Genomic DNA, 15,039 nt, shown 5'->3' with positions numbered 1-15,039 from the left:
GTTTAAATCAGTCAGCTTTCAAGTTACTGTATTTGTTTCCGTAGATAAAAATAAGGTCACATTTGCTTTGAAATACATCAGTAAAAATATAGTTATATAGTAATTTTACAGTGTGTAGTGGTATGTGTAGGGCTGCACAGTGGTGTGGTGGTTAGGACAGTTTGAATGTGTGGTGTGGTTCAGATCCCGGATCCCGACTGTGGTGTTTTAGTGTGCAGTTTGCTTTGTTCTCTTCTTCCCACTGCCCAAAAACATGTATGTTGGGTTAATTGGTGTCTGTCAATTGACCCTTGGAGTAAGTGTGCGTGTGGATGGTTGTCTCTGTGTGGCGCTGTGATGGACTGGCGACCTGTTCAGGGTGGACCCCGCCCTTCGCCCAGTGAGAGTTGGCCCCGCGACCCTGAGTTGGATTAAGCGGGTATAGAAAATAGATGGATGGATAGCTATATGTACACTACTGTGAATAAAGAAGACACAACGGATCAGAATTACTTAGGGCTACAAAAGGCTTCTACTTTGTTTTTTAATTTTTCACATTACACTGCTGTTCTGATATGTCATTGTATGGAGCATATGGGGGCCTCTTAGTGATTTGGCAAGGACCGGCTCTTTCCTTTCCACAATCCAACATGAAGTGGAAGGTAGACATACATTTTATATATGTAGTTTGTTATGCTTTAGCCACCAGTGTTTTTTTTCTTTTTTCTTCTCAATAAACATTCAGTTTCTCAGTTGCAATGCTGGGTCACGGCATATGTCACTGCTGTTGCAGCATGAGCCACTTTTGGATGAATTCTGAAGTGTTTTGGTTTCAAGTCGTCTTTGTTTGTTTGAGAAAAGCTGGTGTATTAAATGTTTTGCAATGTTGTGGTGCTTCTCCTGTTTTGTCATGCCACAATACCTGCGGTGTTTGAAAAAAAAAAGTGCATGACTTCTTGGAAATAAATTCATAAAGTGTGTGTTAGAGCTCCTTTATTTGTTAAACCTTTTGTTTGTGAATTATATAGCCACATTAGAGGCCATGCTGTCACACAAGATTATTAGGTTGAGCACAAGCATGTCAGCCTGTACCTCTTTGCATGTGTTAATGCTAACAGGAAAAATTTGACATTTTGACTGTATTATCACTCACAAGTAACCACAGCAAGTTAGCATACAGTTAGCTTAGTGACATTTCAACATGTATCATTCCCAGTAGGAAACAAACGAACAAAGAAAAATGAAAAAAGGTCGCTGCATTGCTTCTTTCACTGGAACTTTTACCCTTTGCTTCATGCCACCACTACCCATAAGAAAGACCTCTTAGACACAAGAACTGTGAAGAAAGCATCCCTTTATTTGTGTGAAGTAATCCCAACCAAAGTCAGAGTCAAAATAGTTAAAAACAGTCAGTGCTCAAACAGACCAAATCAAAGTTTCTCCACACCCTGCAGGCTCTAATGGGGTGGATTTACACGGTCACACAGGGTGCAGACGCTGAGCCTGACAAGTGAGAAGGGTTCCACAGAAATTATATAGAGAGACTGGACTCCAAACCACATTCACTGCTTGTACTGAAACACCACAGCAGCACCAGAACTTTCTCTGAGAGGTAGGAAGGAAATAGAGGGTGCAGGTGTGGATAACTGTGTGGGTGAAGGCGTGAAGGTGTGTTTACTGGGCTCAAAAACTGAAGGGGCAAAAATCTGGGGTGGGAGTGTCAGACCACATTGATCACAGTTAGAGGAAAATCTTTTTATTTTTTTCAAACAAATGCTTTGGGATTGTTCTATGAGGAGGCGAGCATGTGGGCCAGAAGTGCCACCCCTCTTTCTGTGTTGGTTTATTTGTTGGTTAGCTGTCTCCGTGGTGATCCCAGGATAACCACAGAGTCATTTACCATTTTCTTCCTCCTGCTGGCACTCCTGCAGCCTTCCTACTTGGCATTGGTGGAGCTGCTGATCACTTTACGCACCAACTGAGCGATGGCGTCACGATCAATGCCAAAGATTCGGAGCAGCTCTTGGGGCTTACCACTGCGGGGCACCTGGGAAACTGCCAGGCGGTGGACGGTGAAGCCGGCCTCATTCACCACCACTGAGCACACTGCCTCACCGAGACCACCTGTGGATTATAGCGCAGACAAAACTATTGATTAGAGGGTTTGTTCACCTAAATTATGCATGCACAAATTGTTTTCCCTGTTTTTTGTTCATCAATCTTCAATGTATATTTTAGATTTGCACCCTTCTGTCATGCTCAGTCTCTTTACACCTCCACCGCCGACGGAGTGCTGCAGAGATTCGATGTGGACTGACAGCACTGACGCCGCACTCCTGTGACTTTCCCACTCCTCTTTTGTCACACATTTTACCCCCTTGAAAGAACATGAACACCCAAACAGGTTTTGCTCTTTGTGACCCTCCCTCCTGGTCACACCAAAAACACATGCAACAGTAAAGGAGTGCAACGAAGTGGGTTTCAGAAGCATGTTTTTGTCATGCTGGTACTGTATGTAGGTCAGCACGAGCCTAAAGGCCAGAGCTGAAATTAAGAAACACTGACAGGCTCCTCCTCTTGATTCCAATCTTCCCATCTCAAAAGATGTGCTTCTTCCCTATCATACATCTCATTCCTTACAGCCACAACCATGAATGTCAATTCTCTTCCATCTACACTTTCATCTACATGTACATCTACATCTACATGTTTGTCCTCCTCCTCTTCTTCTCTCATCTCTGAGCTTCTCTGTGTGCACATGGACCTTTGTCCTCAGCGGTTCAGGGAGCAACAAAACATGCAAAACAAAACCGACTCTCCTGTTTTGATCTGGACATGACAGCAAAATCAGTATATTTATCCACTCAACAGCAGTCACCCTTTCTTTACTTTATTTGATTTATGAATCCAGATACAACACAAAACAAATCTTTGGATTCAAGCTTGTAATGCACATTCATTGATCATATTTAGGATATTAGAAAAGAAGAACAAAAGTACAGTTTTGCCATATCTTGTTTGGTTCCCAAAAAGATTGAATGATTTCTCTCTGAAGGGTTATTTGTCTCGTTTTGTGCGTGCTGACTCCTCACCTTCATAGTAGTGGTCCTCCACTGTGATGATGCGTCCTCTGGTGGCCCTGGCGTTGTCAATGATGGTCTTGGAGTCCAGGGGTTTGATGGTAAATGGGTCAATTACACGGATGTTAATTCTCTCTAAAAGAAGAGAGGAGAGGGCAGACCACGTTTTTTTTGTCAAACATCAAACTATAAAAGGGAGCCATGAAGAAAAGTGTGTTATACAGCGTTTGATGCTGGCTTTGGTTGGTCTCTGTCGGTCTTGCTCTAAATCCTCTAACCTTTCTTCAGCAGTTCAGCAGCAGCCAAAGCCTCATGGAGGGTTACACCAGCTCCAACCACAGTCACATGGTCATCATTAGTTTTATATACAACCTAAGAGGAGTGAGAAGAAAGGAATATATGAATCTGTATGTGGACGTCAAAAGCACATGTGCAAACAGCTTGGTCAGATTAGTAATTTACGATAATACTGTGAATACAAATTTTATCATGGATCATGCAGGGATGTTGGACTATGGTAAGAAAACAAAGCTACAAACCTTAGCCTGTCCGACATGAAAGTCTTCATTGCAGTTGTAGATCATGTTGTTCTCTGGGCGGCTTGTTCGTATGAAACACAAACCCTGCAACAGATCAGAAATAGGTTACGTTTCTCCAGTTTTTTAACACAAACTGTGAAAAACCGAACAAAGTCTAACAAGACAAATATTCCCATATAATCTTGAGGATTTAGCAACTTTTTTTCCACTACTTATTAAAAGTTAAAATGAGTACCTTAGTATTGGCTGCCAGCTCCACAGCCTTTTCAGTCGAGACACCGTCACTTGGGTAGAAGACAGTTGCCGTAGGAATGGCTCTGAACATGGCCAAGTCCTCTAGGCCCATCTGAGATGGTCCATCCTCACCTAAACAATCATCAACAACAAACAGACAAGTCAGGCAAAGTAAAACTCACAGGTTCGCTGTAGGCTGGAGAATAAATTGTGGTAGACTGGCATGCATTCGGTCTGCAAGGGTGGGCATGCAGTGTACCTGATGAGGCGGAGGAGAAGGTGAAAGGGAAGGAGGAAGAGGAGGTGAGAGAGAATCAGGCCGCTCTGTCATTACCTCCATGACACAGAGACAGAGAGAGGAAGGGAAGACAGGAGAAGGACTGATATGGACAATACAGTAACACAGAGGTTGAGAAGAGGGGGGGGGGGTTAGCATTCAGGGGAAGAAATACTATGGACCTACTTATCCAGCAGAATCAACCACAGATTTATGACAAACTGAATTTTAGAAAATGTTTTGCAAGAGGAAAGACATGCAGAAATCTCCACCTATGGGTCAACAATAAATGAGCCCATCGCAGTTTCACAAACCAACTTGCCCTTTTTTGCCTTAATTTGTAATCAGTAATACATTTTTCTCCTTCGCTCCCTCATGTTGTTGTCAATATGCTAATACAAATAATCACTTTTTCACTAACAACGTTCATAACAAGATGTAGAAAGCAGTGAAAGTACGTGTAATTGAAGAACAGTAAAACTGACAGGTAGAAGTTCAATAAGATGGTAACTGACCAATGGAGACACCACAGTGGGAGCCACAGAGATTGATGTTGCTCTCAGAGATGGCGGCCATGCGGATCTGGTCATAGGCTCGGCTGAAAAATGTGGCGAAGGTGCTGGCAAACACCACATTACGGTCTCTGACAGCACAACCGATCGCCACGCTCAACTGCAGGAAAGGAAGAGAGGAGGTGTGCGGGGAATGAGGTGAAGAGGAACAACCCAGCAATCGTGCATCACGGGCAGCACACTGTGGGCCTGTGGAGCCCAGACAGGGCATCAGTGGGACAGCCCAAACTTTGGGCTAAAAGTGGGCAGGCCAAACCAAGCAGAATGGGCTTCAGCTGGTGCCCACTGTAGGCCCTCTAGACCCTACTGTATAAATATTCAATGTACTGTACCTGTAATATTTGTAGTGTTAGCAACACTTAACCTCCATAGACTCTCTCCATAGTATATCTTCACATTCACATTATCCCAGTCTTCTAACTACAGTGTGGGTCTTTCTTACCATGTTCTGCTCTGCAATGTAGCACTCCACGTAGCGGTTGGGATGCTCATTTTTAAAAAGTTCAGAGAAGGTGGAGTTCTTGGTGTCACCATCCAGAACGACCACATGCTCGTTGTAACGGCCCAGCTTGGCCAGAGCCATACCGTACGCCTTTCTTGTAGCAATCTGGTTACAGAGAGACAAATCAGTCGATTAACAGTCTTATTATAACAGTCACATTAACAGTCAATATATAAAGACAACTTATTGTTGTATTGTAGATGTCCCAAATCCGTTAATAAAGATAACACACATTTAAAGCTGCAGTCTGCAACTCTTTTTCAAGCCTAATGCCTGGAACTGTCCGGGGATTCTGAAAGTAGTACATTAAATACCCCAATACAAAAAAAAATGAGTTCTCTAGGTCCCCTATATGTCCCGCTAGGTCCCTCCAAAGCCAGCAGGTTTGTTTACAAAATTGCAGACCGGACCGGTAAAAGGTAACCAATCAGGTTTACGAGCTGGGCTCTGTTGCCTGTCAATCACCGGTTGTGCACGCGCGATACAAGGTAGGCTCGTCCCCACGCTTATTTATCTAGACTATTGAACTTCATTACGGGCTAGTCTACTTACTGTGTCTTCCATGATCGCAAATGACAGGTGAGTTGATGAATGAGGAGTCGTGTAAGCGCATCTGGCGTGCACGTCTACGTGCACGAGTTCTCATGTGTTTTGATGGGGCGGGACAGGAAGTTGAATAACTTTTTATTTTTCGGTTAAAAAATAAGCATTTCTTGCATTTTGCGACTACGGAGGTCACCGTTTTCAACTTCAAGCGTTCTGATAGATCATGTAAACTCTTAAAATGCCAAAAAGTAGGACTTTACGTATGACAACAACAAATCCTGCCGACTGCAGCTTTAACCGGGTGTTAGATACAACTGTCCACCATCGATGATCTTACCTTGTCTCCAGGTTTGTAGCTGGGTGCGCTTGGCATGCGGATGTTACGGAGGCTGACAGGTGAAGAGTCCTCATTGGGTGGAGCAGGATAGAGACGCTTGTTGCAGCTGATGATGCGGCTCTGCAGCTCTTTAATCACGCTCTCTGCCATGTCTTTGGGCAGAGGCTTGCCATGCCAGCCCATCTTATCCTCAGCCGCTGAAAGACACACACATCTTGGTACCACTGCACTAGACTGTATATTCTTTTCACTATTCATGCTGTCAAAACTGCTGCATGTGTCATGGGTGTGTGGAATTTCTACATTTTCCCATTAGTTTAATCATTTGTAACATGGGGAAGTTGTTGTAAAGTTAAACAATAAAACACAGTCCTGAAGAATTAGAGGACTGCACGCAGCTGTGATAAAAAAAAAATGATATACATGTACTGTATTTCAAAATTCCACCTGATATCCTCCATAAAGTTATCTCCACCACATGTACGCAAGTGCACATGAAGACAAGCCCGTCTTACTGTCACACTCAACAATCTTCCACTTCAGTAGGTCCCAACAGACGGTTTCAAAGGTCAGAGGTGAGAATCAAAGGGCGGCGGGTTTACAACAACATTCAGATTTTCTAACACAGTCATGTGTTAACAAAGACACACTGCTCTTAGATACATAAGCTCTTATAACAACTGTCTTCATGCATCTTTCTCTCTCACACACACACACACACGTGGTCACACACACTTAGCCGTATGCCTAATACAACACAAGCACAATGGGCTGCTGCTGGGAGTGTATCCTACACATTCTGACGGATTACTGAGCGACAGCAGCTAAAGAACGAAAGCGCTGCCTGGATTATAGTGAGTTAGGGGCCCCAAGAACTGACAGTGGGTCCTTGAAGTGGCTGAGAAAACATCTAGCAGAACCTTTACCAGTCTGTTTCCATCTTTTCACCCATTCCTCTTTTAGATTGTGAAATATTGTGATTTTCATCCTTTGACAGCTCACATCACTGTCAAAGTTAAGGCTCTGATCCAAACTGGTATTCTACTCATGACCGCAGTTATGTTTCATCTTAAACACTGAGTGACTGTTTTTTATACCTTGGATGCCCTTGCCCTTAATGGTCTTGGCGATGATGGCGAGGGGCTGGTGTCGGGGTTGACTCAGGACCTTACAAAGCTCCTCCACACTGTGGCCATCCACAATAATGGACTGCCAACTAGGAAAATGGAGAAGATTGACTTTAAATGTGGTCATAATCATTTCTGTATTACAGGAAAAAAAATGCATTAAAAGGATAAAAAGGCAACAAATCCTGCTATTTTAGTGTCAGGAATGCAAAAATAGTTGCATTTTTTTGTTTGTTGCAGATTGAGTCTTCTTTAATGAATTGCTCAAGCAATAGTCCAACAATTAAAGGACATATGTTCACTTCACACTTAAAAACAAAAATGTCAGCACAAACACCTCACCCACTAACTCCCACTGCTCACCCAAAAGCCTCACAGCGTCGCTGGTACTTCTCCACATGATGCTGCAGTGGAGCCGGGTCGCTCTGACCCAGCCGGTTGATGTCTAAGATGGCTACCAGGTTGTCTAGCTGGTAGTAGGAGGCGAAGGCCATGGCCTCCCACACTGATCCCTCCGATAGCTCTCCATCGCCCAGTAGGCAGAACACCCGATAGCTACGGAGAGAGAGAGATGTGCTGTTTAGTCATTTTGGAGCTTACATGACAGATATATTGAGATGAACAGGGGCAGTTTCCAAATCAGCTTAATTTTCACTGAACATATCTTCCCCCCCTCGGATTCCTGACCTTCACACCTAGAAATACCAAAAGGCACGCAAAACAGCCCCCATCTCAGCTCCACCCCCCTGCCACTCTCTGATCATCCTCAGTGGTTGCTCCTGTGGCGTAATCACTCTCGACAGCTTTCCAGTCCGATAGACACGTTCTCATTAGAACTGGAGGATAGGCCGAAACACGGCACATTAAACCACGCATTCCAACCATGAGTGCGAAGAAAAAACATGAGGCACAGGCAGACAAGAGAGGAGGAAGATAATAAAGAGATGAGAAGAATTCCACAGATATGGAAATGGAGGGATGAGGTGAAAAAGAGGTAAAGATTTGAGACCAGAGGGTAAACCAATTGCCTGAGCTAAAAGGTCAGTTTCTGAAATGTCATTTTCCATGTTACACCACTTGTAATGTTACAACGTACTGTATACAGAAGAATAAAACTAAATGTGGAACATGAGTCTTATCGACACACAGTAGCATCAAGAAGGAATCTGATCATTCCCAGATTCATTTAAAATCTTTACAAAACCCTTAGCGTACTGTGGAAGTAACTCAAGACTAAAATGTCATCTTATCTAAATGAGCGCGTTTTCAAAAATACAAGAGTGAGTGGTAAAAGCTGCAGGATATACACACACTGTACTGTAGTCAGAGAGGCTTCCTGTACACCTACGACAGGTCTGGCTCAATGAGTAAAGTAATCCCTCACAGGGTTTCTGTGTCTCTGAGAGGTGAGAATATCAGATCAACATAAGGTGATACTTCTCCTTTCAAACTGCACAAATGCAGCGAGCTGGCTCACACACACACACACACACTAGTACTACTACTTATTTTTATTCACTACAAAGTGTTCAAGATGGGAAGGGGATTTGCATTTGTTTCATCCAATAATCTCACATTTTCATGTTTACAGCTGCAGGGCGTTTAAGCCACACAAGCATTAACAGCCAGTAACACTCTTACTTGCTAGTAAGAGTATTGGACAGATTCATCCATGTATCATATTTTAATACAGCACCATGTCATAGCTGAGGAGTCTCTCTGGTTCATTAGTTGTAGTGTAGAAATAATCCTGGAGTAGTGTAGGTTGTGTGAGAAGGTGTGTGTTCCTAAGTGTGGTTGATATAGCTGCTATTCAGCAGTTTTCGCATCAGATTATGTTATGAAACCAGTTATGCAGCTCTCTGCTGCATGGAGAGTTGCAGTCAAATACCTTAATATGCTGCTCTACGTATGCAGGGAAAACGTGCAGATTACTGTCACTCCTCGTATATACGACTACGTGCTTATTATATCATCTAATATGCCTACATAAATGTAACTGAAAGAGAGCAAAGGATTTTATCATTTCTTTGGCGAGAAGATGAGGAAAATGGGTGAGGCAGAGAGAGGATGAAGCAACTGTGTTTTTGCATGTGTGATTATTAGAGCGGAAACAATTGAGTGCACACAGAATGCAGAGACAGAGCGATTTCAAGGACAGACGACTCGAGCTGCAAGTACGGCATTCCCTCAATCTCTGTTTAACAGTCTGTTTGTACGCAATAAACTGAAATGTCTTTGGACACTCTCCTTCCGTTCTGTCTCCAATAAAATGTGGCAAACTTTGTTCTTGAAAACCAGAATTCAGCACAAGTGTTTTTGTATCATATTCTCTTACTATGAAAATGTGAATGGAATGTGTTGTGACCTATTACAGTCACAAAGCCGTATCTGTCCATTGTCAGAGGGAAATCAACGTGGTTCTTTCTAGATCACCCCAGAACAAAGGAGACGCACGTGGAGCGATTCCAAACAGCTACTATTCAGCTGCAAAACTGCCCTGCAGGCTTGTTAGGATATTGTGACGAAACTATGAACAAATATCAATGAATGTAAAAGAAATGGGTGGAGAAAAATAAGACATTATATGTGCATGCTTTCACTTCTTTATGCATATTTATACAGTTTGCTTCCGATTGACTATCCAACCGCAGTGAGTAGACAATTTACTCTGTACCACTGATATATTTCACCACTTAATCTCCTCCTTTGGATCTCAGATTACAGATGTGATGCTGTCGTTTATGATCTAAAGGTAAACCAGATTGAAGTGCTGTTCCTGTAGCTCTAAGTGGCCACCAAAATGTCACCGCAGACCAGGCTTGTCTCGAAGGGTTTGATCCAAAGCTCTTGGCTTAAATGTCAACTCTCCACAGTTCACTGCAGCGGACACTATGTCATCCATGATTTCATACGGTCTGCTTTAATGTGTGCAAATGCATGCTGGCCTGTTGTGCTCCTGAATATCTTTGCATGTTATGAGTTTTCTGCATGTGGTTATATATTTTTTCCCTCTTTTTTTCCCTAATTTGTGTATCTGAGTGAGATTTTGAGTATGTTACCTGGCCTTATCAAAGTATTTTCCAGTGTAGGCCATTCCACAGCCGGCTCCCAGCCCCTGACCCAGAGATCCAGTGGCCACATCCACAAACTGCTGCTTCTGTTTATCATGCACACAAATACGCACACACAAAACATGGATGTTAATCCCCAGACTGTGCGAGACCTCAGGTTCTGCAGGAAATACAGTGGATGGATTGTTTGCAATTTCATAAAACACAAGAAACAAGCAACAGTGATACAGTCTGGACTGAAGCTGCAGTCTGAGTCTTAGTGTGCTGGTATAAGGGTTCATGTGAACAGTGAACAGTGTTAATGTCTGCAGCAGAGGACAGACATTGTTTGTCATACAGCTACAGCCTTGTCCCCATGTCCCAGCCTGCAAACAGTTTGTCTGTTATCTGTGGGAGTTCTCTCCATAGGACATAAAGTATGTAAAGCAAATAAACTTTAGATTATATGTGAGGTCGTAAAGATGTAATTTACAAAGTTTTAGCTTAAAGACATCAAACTATTCAGTATCTTAAGAAGAGAAGAATATTTTCACTCTTTGAACTCATGTTGCTTCTTTGTATATGTTTATGGTGCAGTGTAAGAAATCCTCAAACTCTATCAGAGAAAGAAGGCGAAAAGAAAGATTTTCATCCAGAGACAAATATATCTTGGGTGATGTTGCGTGATTGATTCAAACATTTTCAGATATTGACAATATTTGCAGAAAGCCCTGTGAAGCTGCAGGACAGAAGCAGAGTCAAAGATACATTCAGGCAAAAAATATCACTTCTACGATCTTTAAGGTGGGGACAGATCAAGAACACTGTTTTATTTTTGGTCTGTATGAATACAAAGCTAAACTAGAGAAACCCTTTCCATCAAAGTAAAAAATGGCCGAAATAAAACACAGAAAGACATTACAACTGTTTAAAAGCATGTATAACTCGTGCACTTTGGTTAAATGGAATACATTAGCTTTCAGAGCCACAGCTTCCTGCAGGTCTGAATGTTACCTCACCGGCACAGGGTGTCCTTCCAGGATGGAGTCAACCTTGCGGAGGTTGAGAAGCTCGTTCTCCTTCAGGTAGCCATTCTCAGCCCACACGGCATACAGCACAGGAGCCGCATGACCCTGAGGATGAAAAGGTTTAAAGGTTACAATTCAAATATGCTTGTTAAAATGTGTTGCCTGCGTTATTACAGCACAAAACACAGAGTACGGATGTGTGCTTAAAAAAATGCTGCTTCCTTGTATGTACTGTCTTTACAACAGAATAACACCCGACACAAATATGGAAATGTGCGAGTGTTACCTTGGAAAGGATGAATCGGTCATTGTTGGGGTTCCGCGGATCTTCAGGTCGGTACTTCATGGAATGAAAGAAGAGCACAGACATGATCTCCGCCACGCTGCAACATGATGTGGGATGACTGTAAGAAAAAAGGATGAGAGAGAAAATCAGAAAGCGACAGTCTTCAGAGATCAAATTGCAGATAAAATCTATTGACACGTTCAGTAAATGCTGTAAGTGTGCAGAAATGGACGCAAAGGTAGAAATAAGTCAGGTTAAGGAGAAGTACAGACAATAAGAAGCAATCAATACAGTTTGATCCAGAGGGTTAATCAAAATCGGAACACCTGCAGTTAAATTTACATGGACATCTGACAAAGTAATCAGGGTAAGACAGTCAGATAGTGCAAATATAACAAATATCACTCTGTAAGACACATATCAAGAAGTGCAAAGGCATTCTGAGGTTGTCTGCCTCTTTCAGTCCTCCATGCATGGACACACACACAATGTGTTGTTCCCAAACTGTGTATGTCATTATAATTCAGCACAAAATAATTTTAGATGAGTTTCTTTTTGTTTTCAAATCCTTGCTTGTTATTTCTGTCTTTATTTTCAACACATGCCAATAATACCTGACTCAGGCCTCCGGGAAGGCACTTCATTTACTGTCCTGAAAGGAAAAATGTAATCAAATGACAAAAAAACAAAAACAAAAACAAAAAAGAAACAAGAGCAGCAGATGATGAGAGACCTAAAATAAGATAAAAGCTCTGTGAAAGGGTGACTGAATGGAGGATGACCTTCTCCCTGCAGCAAACAGGTATATGGTTCCGTTGGTTTGTGCTTGCAGGCTCAAACTCGAATTTGATTAAATGTGATAGTTTATAAGACCTGGAAACAGCTACACTTGAAACAGATTTATTTTTTGTTAAGGTAAATAATTTATAAATGGAAACTCTGGCTCCCCATGCTTCACCAAAAATGTCCTTTAAAGTTTAATCTCTCGTTCTAATTTCTCGCTGTTGTTGGGTTCTTTTTTTGCGTTACACACCGCAGCAACACATTGGGGATTTATTTTGAAATGTCCCACCGGACGCGCTTCTCCTTTTTAATTTTCCGTACCTTACGCTGGCTTTACCATCTGCCCCGGGACACGCAGGCGCGGCAGCTGACCGCACGCGAGTTCACTTACTGGTTTCACTTGGCTGCAGCCGCCCAACACACCACGCCGCCCCACAAGCTCGTGCAACTATCCGATATGTGCTCCTCTGTTACACAGTAGGCCTATGTGAGCAATGGGAGAGCGGAGCACCGGTGCACCTGCAGCAAATCATGACCGACCCTCCAAATCAACACGGTGTAATAAATGTTTTATGAGCCTGTTTGAGAGGAGCGTTGTGCGTACACGACGGATAATTCATTACGTTTCATCAATTGCTCTATAACTTTACATGATTGTAAGGACCTCGAGCCCTTTACAACTAATCTTCCATCTCAAATGGGTAAACTGCGCACAAATACTGGCACAGTGTGACGTTTACGCACAGTTTAAATATTGGCAACAGCACTGGTTATATAAGACTCTTATTTCATTAATCTGAAAATGACAGTAAGTTAATAAACACATCTATATTATTACACCGGTGGTCCTCTTGCATAGTGTTTGTTGCGAAAATGCCATTAGTAAATCAGTCCAATGCTTTTATTACGCATTTCAGCGCACTTTTATAAATCTTCTTTTAAAAACGACAAACGTACACGAGGCATATGGTAATCGTTCTCTGCAAAGTAACAATGTTTCAACGCGTAATATGCGTCTCCAGCTCGGTGAAATCTCTCCGCTCCCTCATCTTACCCGCTGCCCGCTGCAGTTGTCGCTTTGATGGAGTTGATCCGGAGGCGGGCGGCGATGTTCCTGAGCGCCTGCACCGTCTGCTGGTCCGGTTTATGGTAGTCCTCCATCAGTCCGATGCACAGAAGAAAAGCACACACGCGCAGACACACAAGCTGGTTCAATGGAGGTAAGAGTTAACAGTCCCCGGTCTGCTTAGATTAAAGGCGAAGGGTGCGCAGAGGACGATGGCAGGGGTTAAAAAGAAGCAGCGCTGTTCAACAAACACACAGAGAGGAGGGAGGGGGCGTGTTTGCAAGCAAAGCCTATGAATATGGCTAATCTAGGGCTGAACTGTATCTAGTTAGCCCAAACTCCCGCATGAGCACAGCCAATAGGGTTTGGACTGAGACCAAAAGCCAAGTGCACACGCTCTCACGCATTCTGGCACACTTTGGTCAGGGGCGCTCTGAGTGGCTTCAAATAGCTTGCAAAACAAACACATGCCAACATAATTTAGAATCAAAGTGTGGCTGCAAGGCTCAGTTAGAATTACAGAAACAAGAGTCAATCAATCGTTTCTGTATTTTGTTCCATCTTTATATTGAATTTGGGTGTGCTTAAAATCTCACTGAAGCCACTTTCCCTTGCCTTACGCAGCTTTACAAGCTACAAATACATGTTCTTTAACTTATAAATAGGTTTTCATGTTGTCTTACTTTATACTAAAGCATTTTTTTTTTTAAATCACACTGAATCATGTGGGTGGATTTGAAACTCGGAGATACATTTTCAGTCATTTCACAACAGCAGCTCTATACTTCTAATGCGCTTTGCATTTAACAGCGTTTATTAACTAGACGCAAAAGGCACTGGAATGTAGGCTTTCAGCCAACATACTGTAGTAACTACTGCTATCAAAGTATAGTGAAAGTTTTAAGAGTGGATTTGGTGGGTGTTCAATTTGCTTTTTTAGAAAAAAAAATTGTAACTATACAATTGAGTGCAGTAAAAACACGTGTTTTAAACTGTTAAGAACACCTAACATGTAAAGCTTCAGCATTTCCACGCAGAGTGAAGGGAGAGCTGAAAGGCAAAAAGAAAGATCACAGATGACAGTAATCTGACTTTAATGGCATCTCCCACAGAGGCTGGCGTGCTTAGCAGTGTTACAAACCAGCTACACCTGTAGTGCACTTAAACACCTTACATGGCACCTTACAACTGTCAAAATCAGTGATAAGTAGGAATGTTATTGTACTCTTGTGTTTAATTAACCTATGAGGTTAATTCTGACTGAGTGGCTTTCCTTCTTGTGATCTCCAAATGTTAGTTTCCACAGTTGGCCTGCTGGGAACCCAGGGGTGGTAATCCAACAAGAAGATCACAGCATGGGGCGCCCCTTATTGACTCATCACTACCTTCTGAGAGGGAGACAGATCAATTTAGTTACTTTTACCTCAGATAAATTCCCAGGTCAAGTTCTCTGAGGAAACCCATACAAGCTTGAAACCAACTAATGACATCATACAACCTCTATATTCTGGTCTTGGTCTTTCAGGAAATCATTGCGATGACAAATGTACCCATCATCGCTCCACAGGGTTGCCCCAGGGCTTGGTACTTGGACTCCTTCTCTTTGAAATATACACCACCTCTTTGGGCC

At 42.7% G+C, this 15,039-nt stretch overlaps 1 protein-coding gene across 1 annotated transcript; it reads right to left on the bottom strand.

Annotated features, from left to right (window-relative positions):
• Positions 1-1,316: 1,316 nt before the first annotated feature.
• LOC142390717 (transketolase-like) lies at positions 1,317-13,676 on the bottom strand. The gene is made up of 14 exons (XM_075476360.1): positions 13,398-13,676; positions 11,561-11,678; positions 11,266-11,379; positions 10,256-10,353; positions 7,557-7,748; positions 7,164-7,282; positions 6,067-6,263; positions 5,124-5,288; positions 4,625-4,781; positions 3,834-3,964; positions 3,599-3,682; positions 3,338-3,431; positions 3,072-3,194; positions 1,317-2,103 (listed from the first exon to the last, which is right to left on the bottom strand). Exons 1-14 carry the CDS (start codon positions 13,502-13,504, stop codon positions 1,916-1,918), a joined length of 1,887 nt encoding a protein of 628 aa, XP_075332475.1. The 5' UTR covers positions 13,505-13,676; the 3' UTR covers positions 1,317-1,915.
• Between the last annotated feature and the right edge of the window lie 1,363 nt (positions 13,677-15,039).

Source organism: Odontesthes bonariensis, chromosome 10, assembly GCF_027942865.1.
Source record: "Odontesthes bonariensis isolate fOdoBon6 chromosome 10, fOdoBon6.hap1, whole genome shotgun sequence".
Classification (NCBI taxonomy): domain Eukaryota; kingdom Metazoa; phylum Chordata; class Actinopteri; order Atheriniformes; family Atherinopsidae; genus Odontesthes; species Odontesthes bonariensis.
The sequence above is the reverse complement of the archived record's forward strand: the minus strand, read 5'-3'. Positions and strand labels throughout refer to the sequence as shown.

What these genes read in the sequence shown, in the direction of transcription:
- LOC142390717 (XM_075476360.1), bottom strand. Translation starts at nt 13,504, where the DNA reads ATGGAGGACTACCATAAACCGGACCAGCAGACGGTGCAGGCGCTCAGG. An exon ending in ACCGATTCATCCTTTCCAAG is followed by an intron (nt 11,380 to 11,560) that starts GTAACACTCGCA and finishes TTTCATCCTCAG; the next exon opens with GGTCATGCGGCTCCTGTGCT. An exon ending in TTCATGTCGGACAGGCTAAG is followed by an intron (nt 3,432 to 3,598) that starts GTTTGTAGCTTT and finishes CACTCCTCTTAG; the next exon opens with GTTGTATATAAAACTAATGA.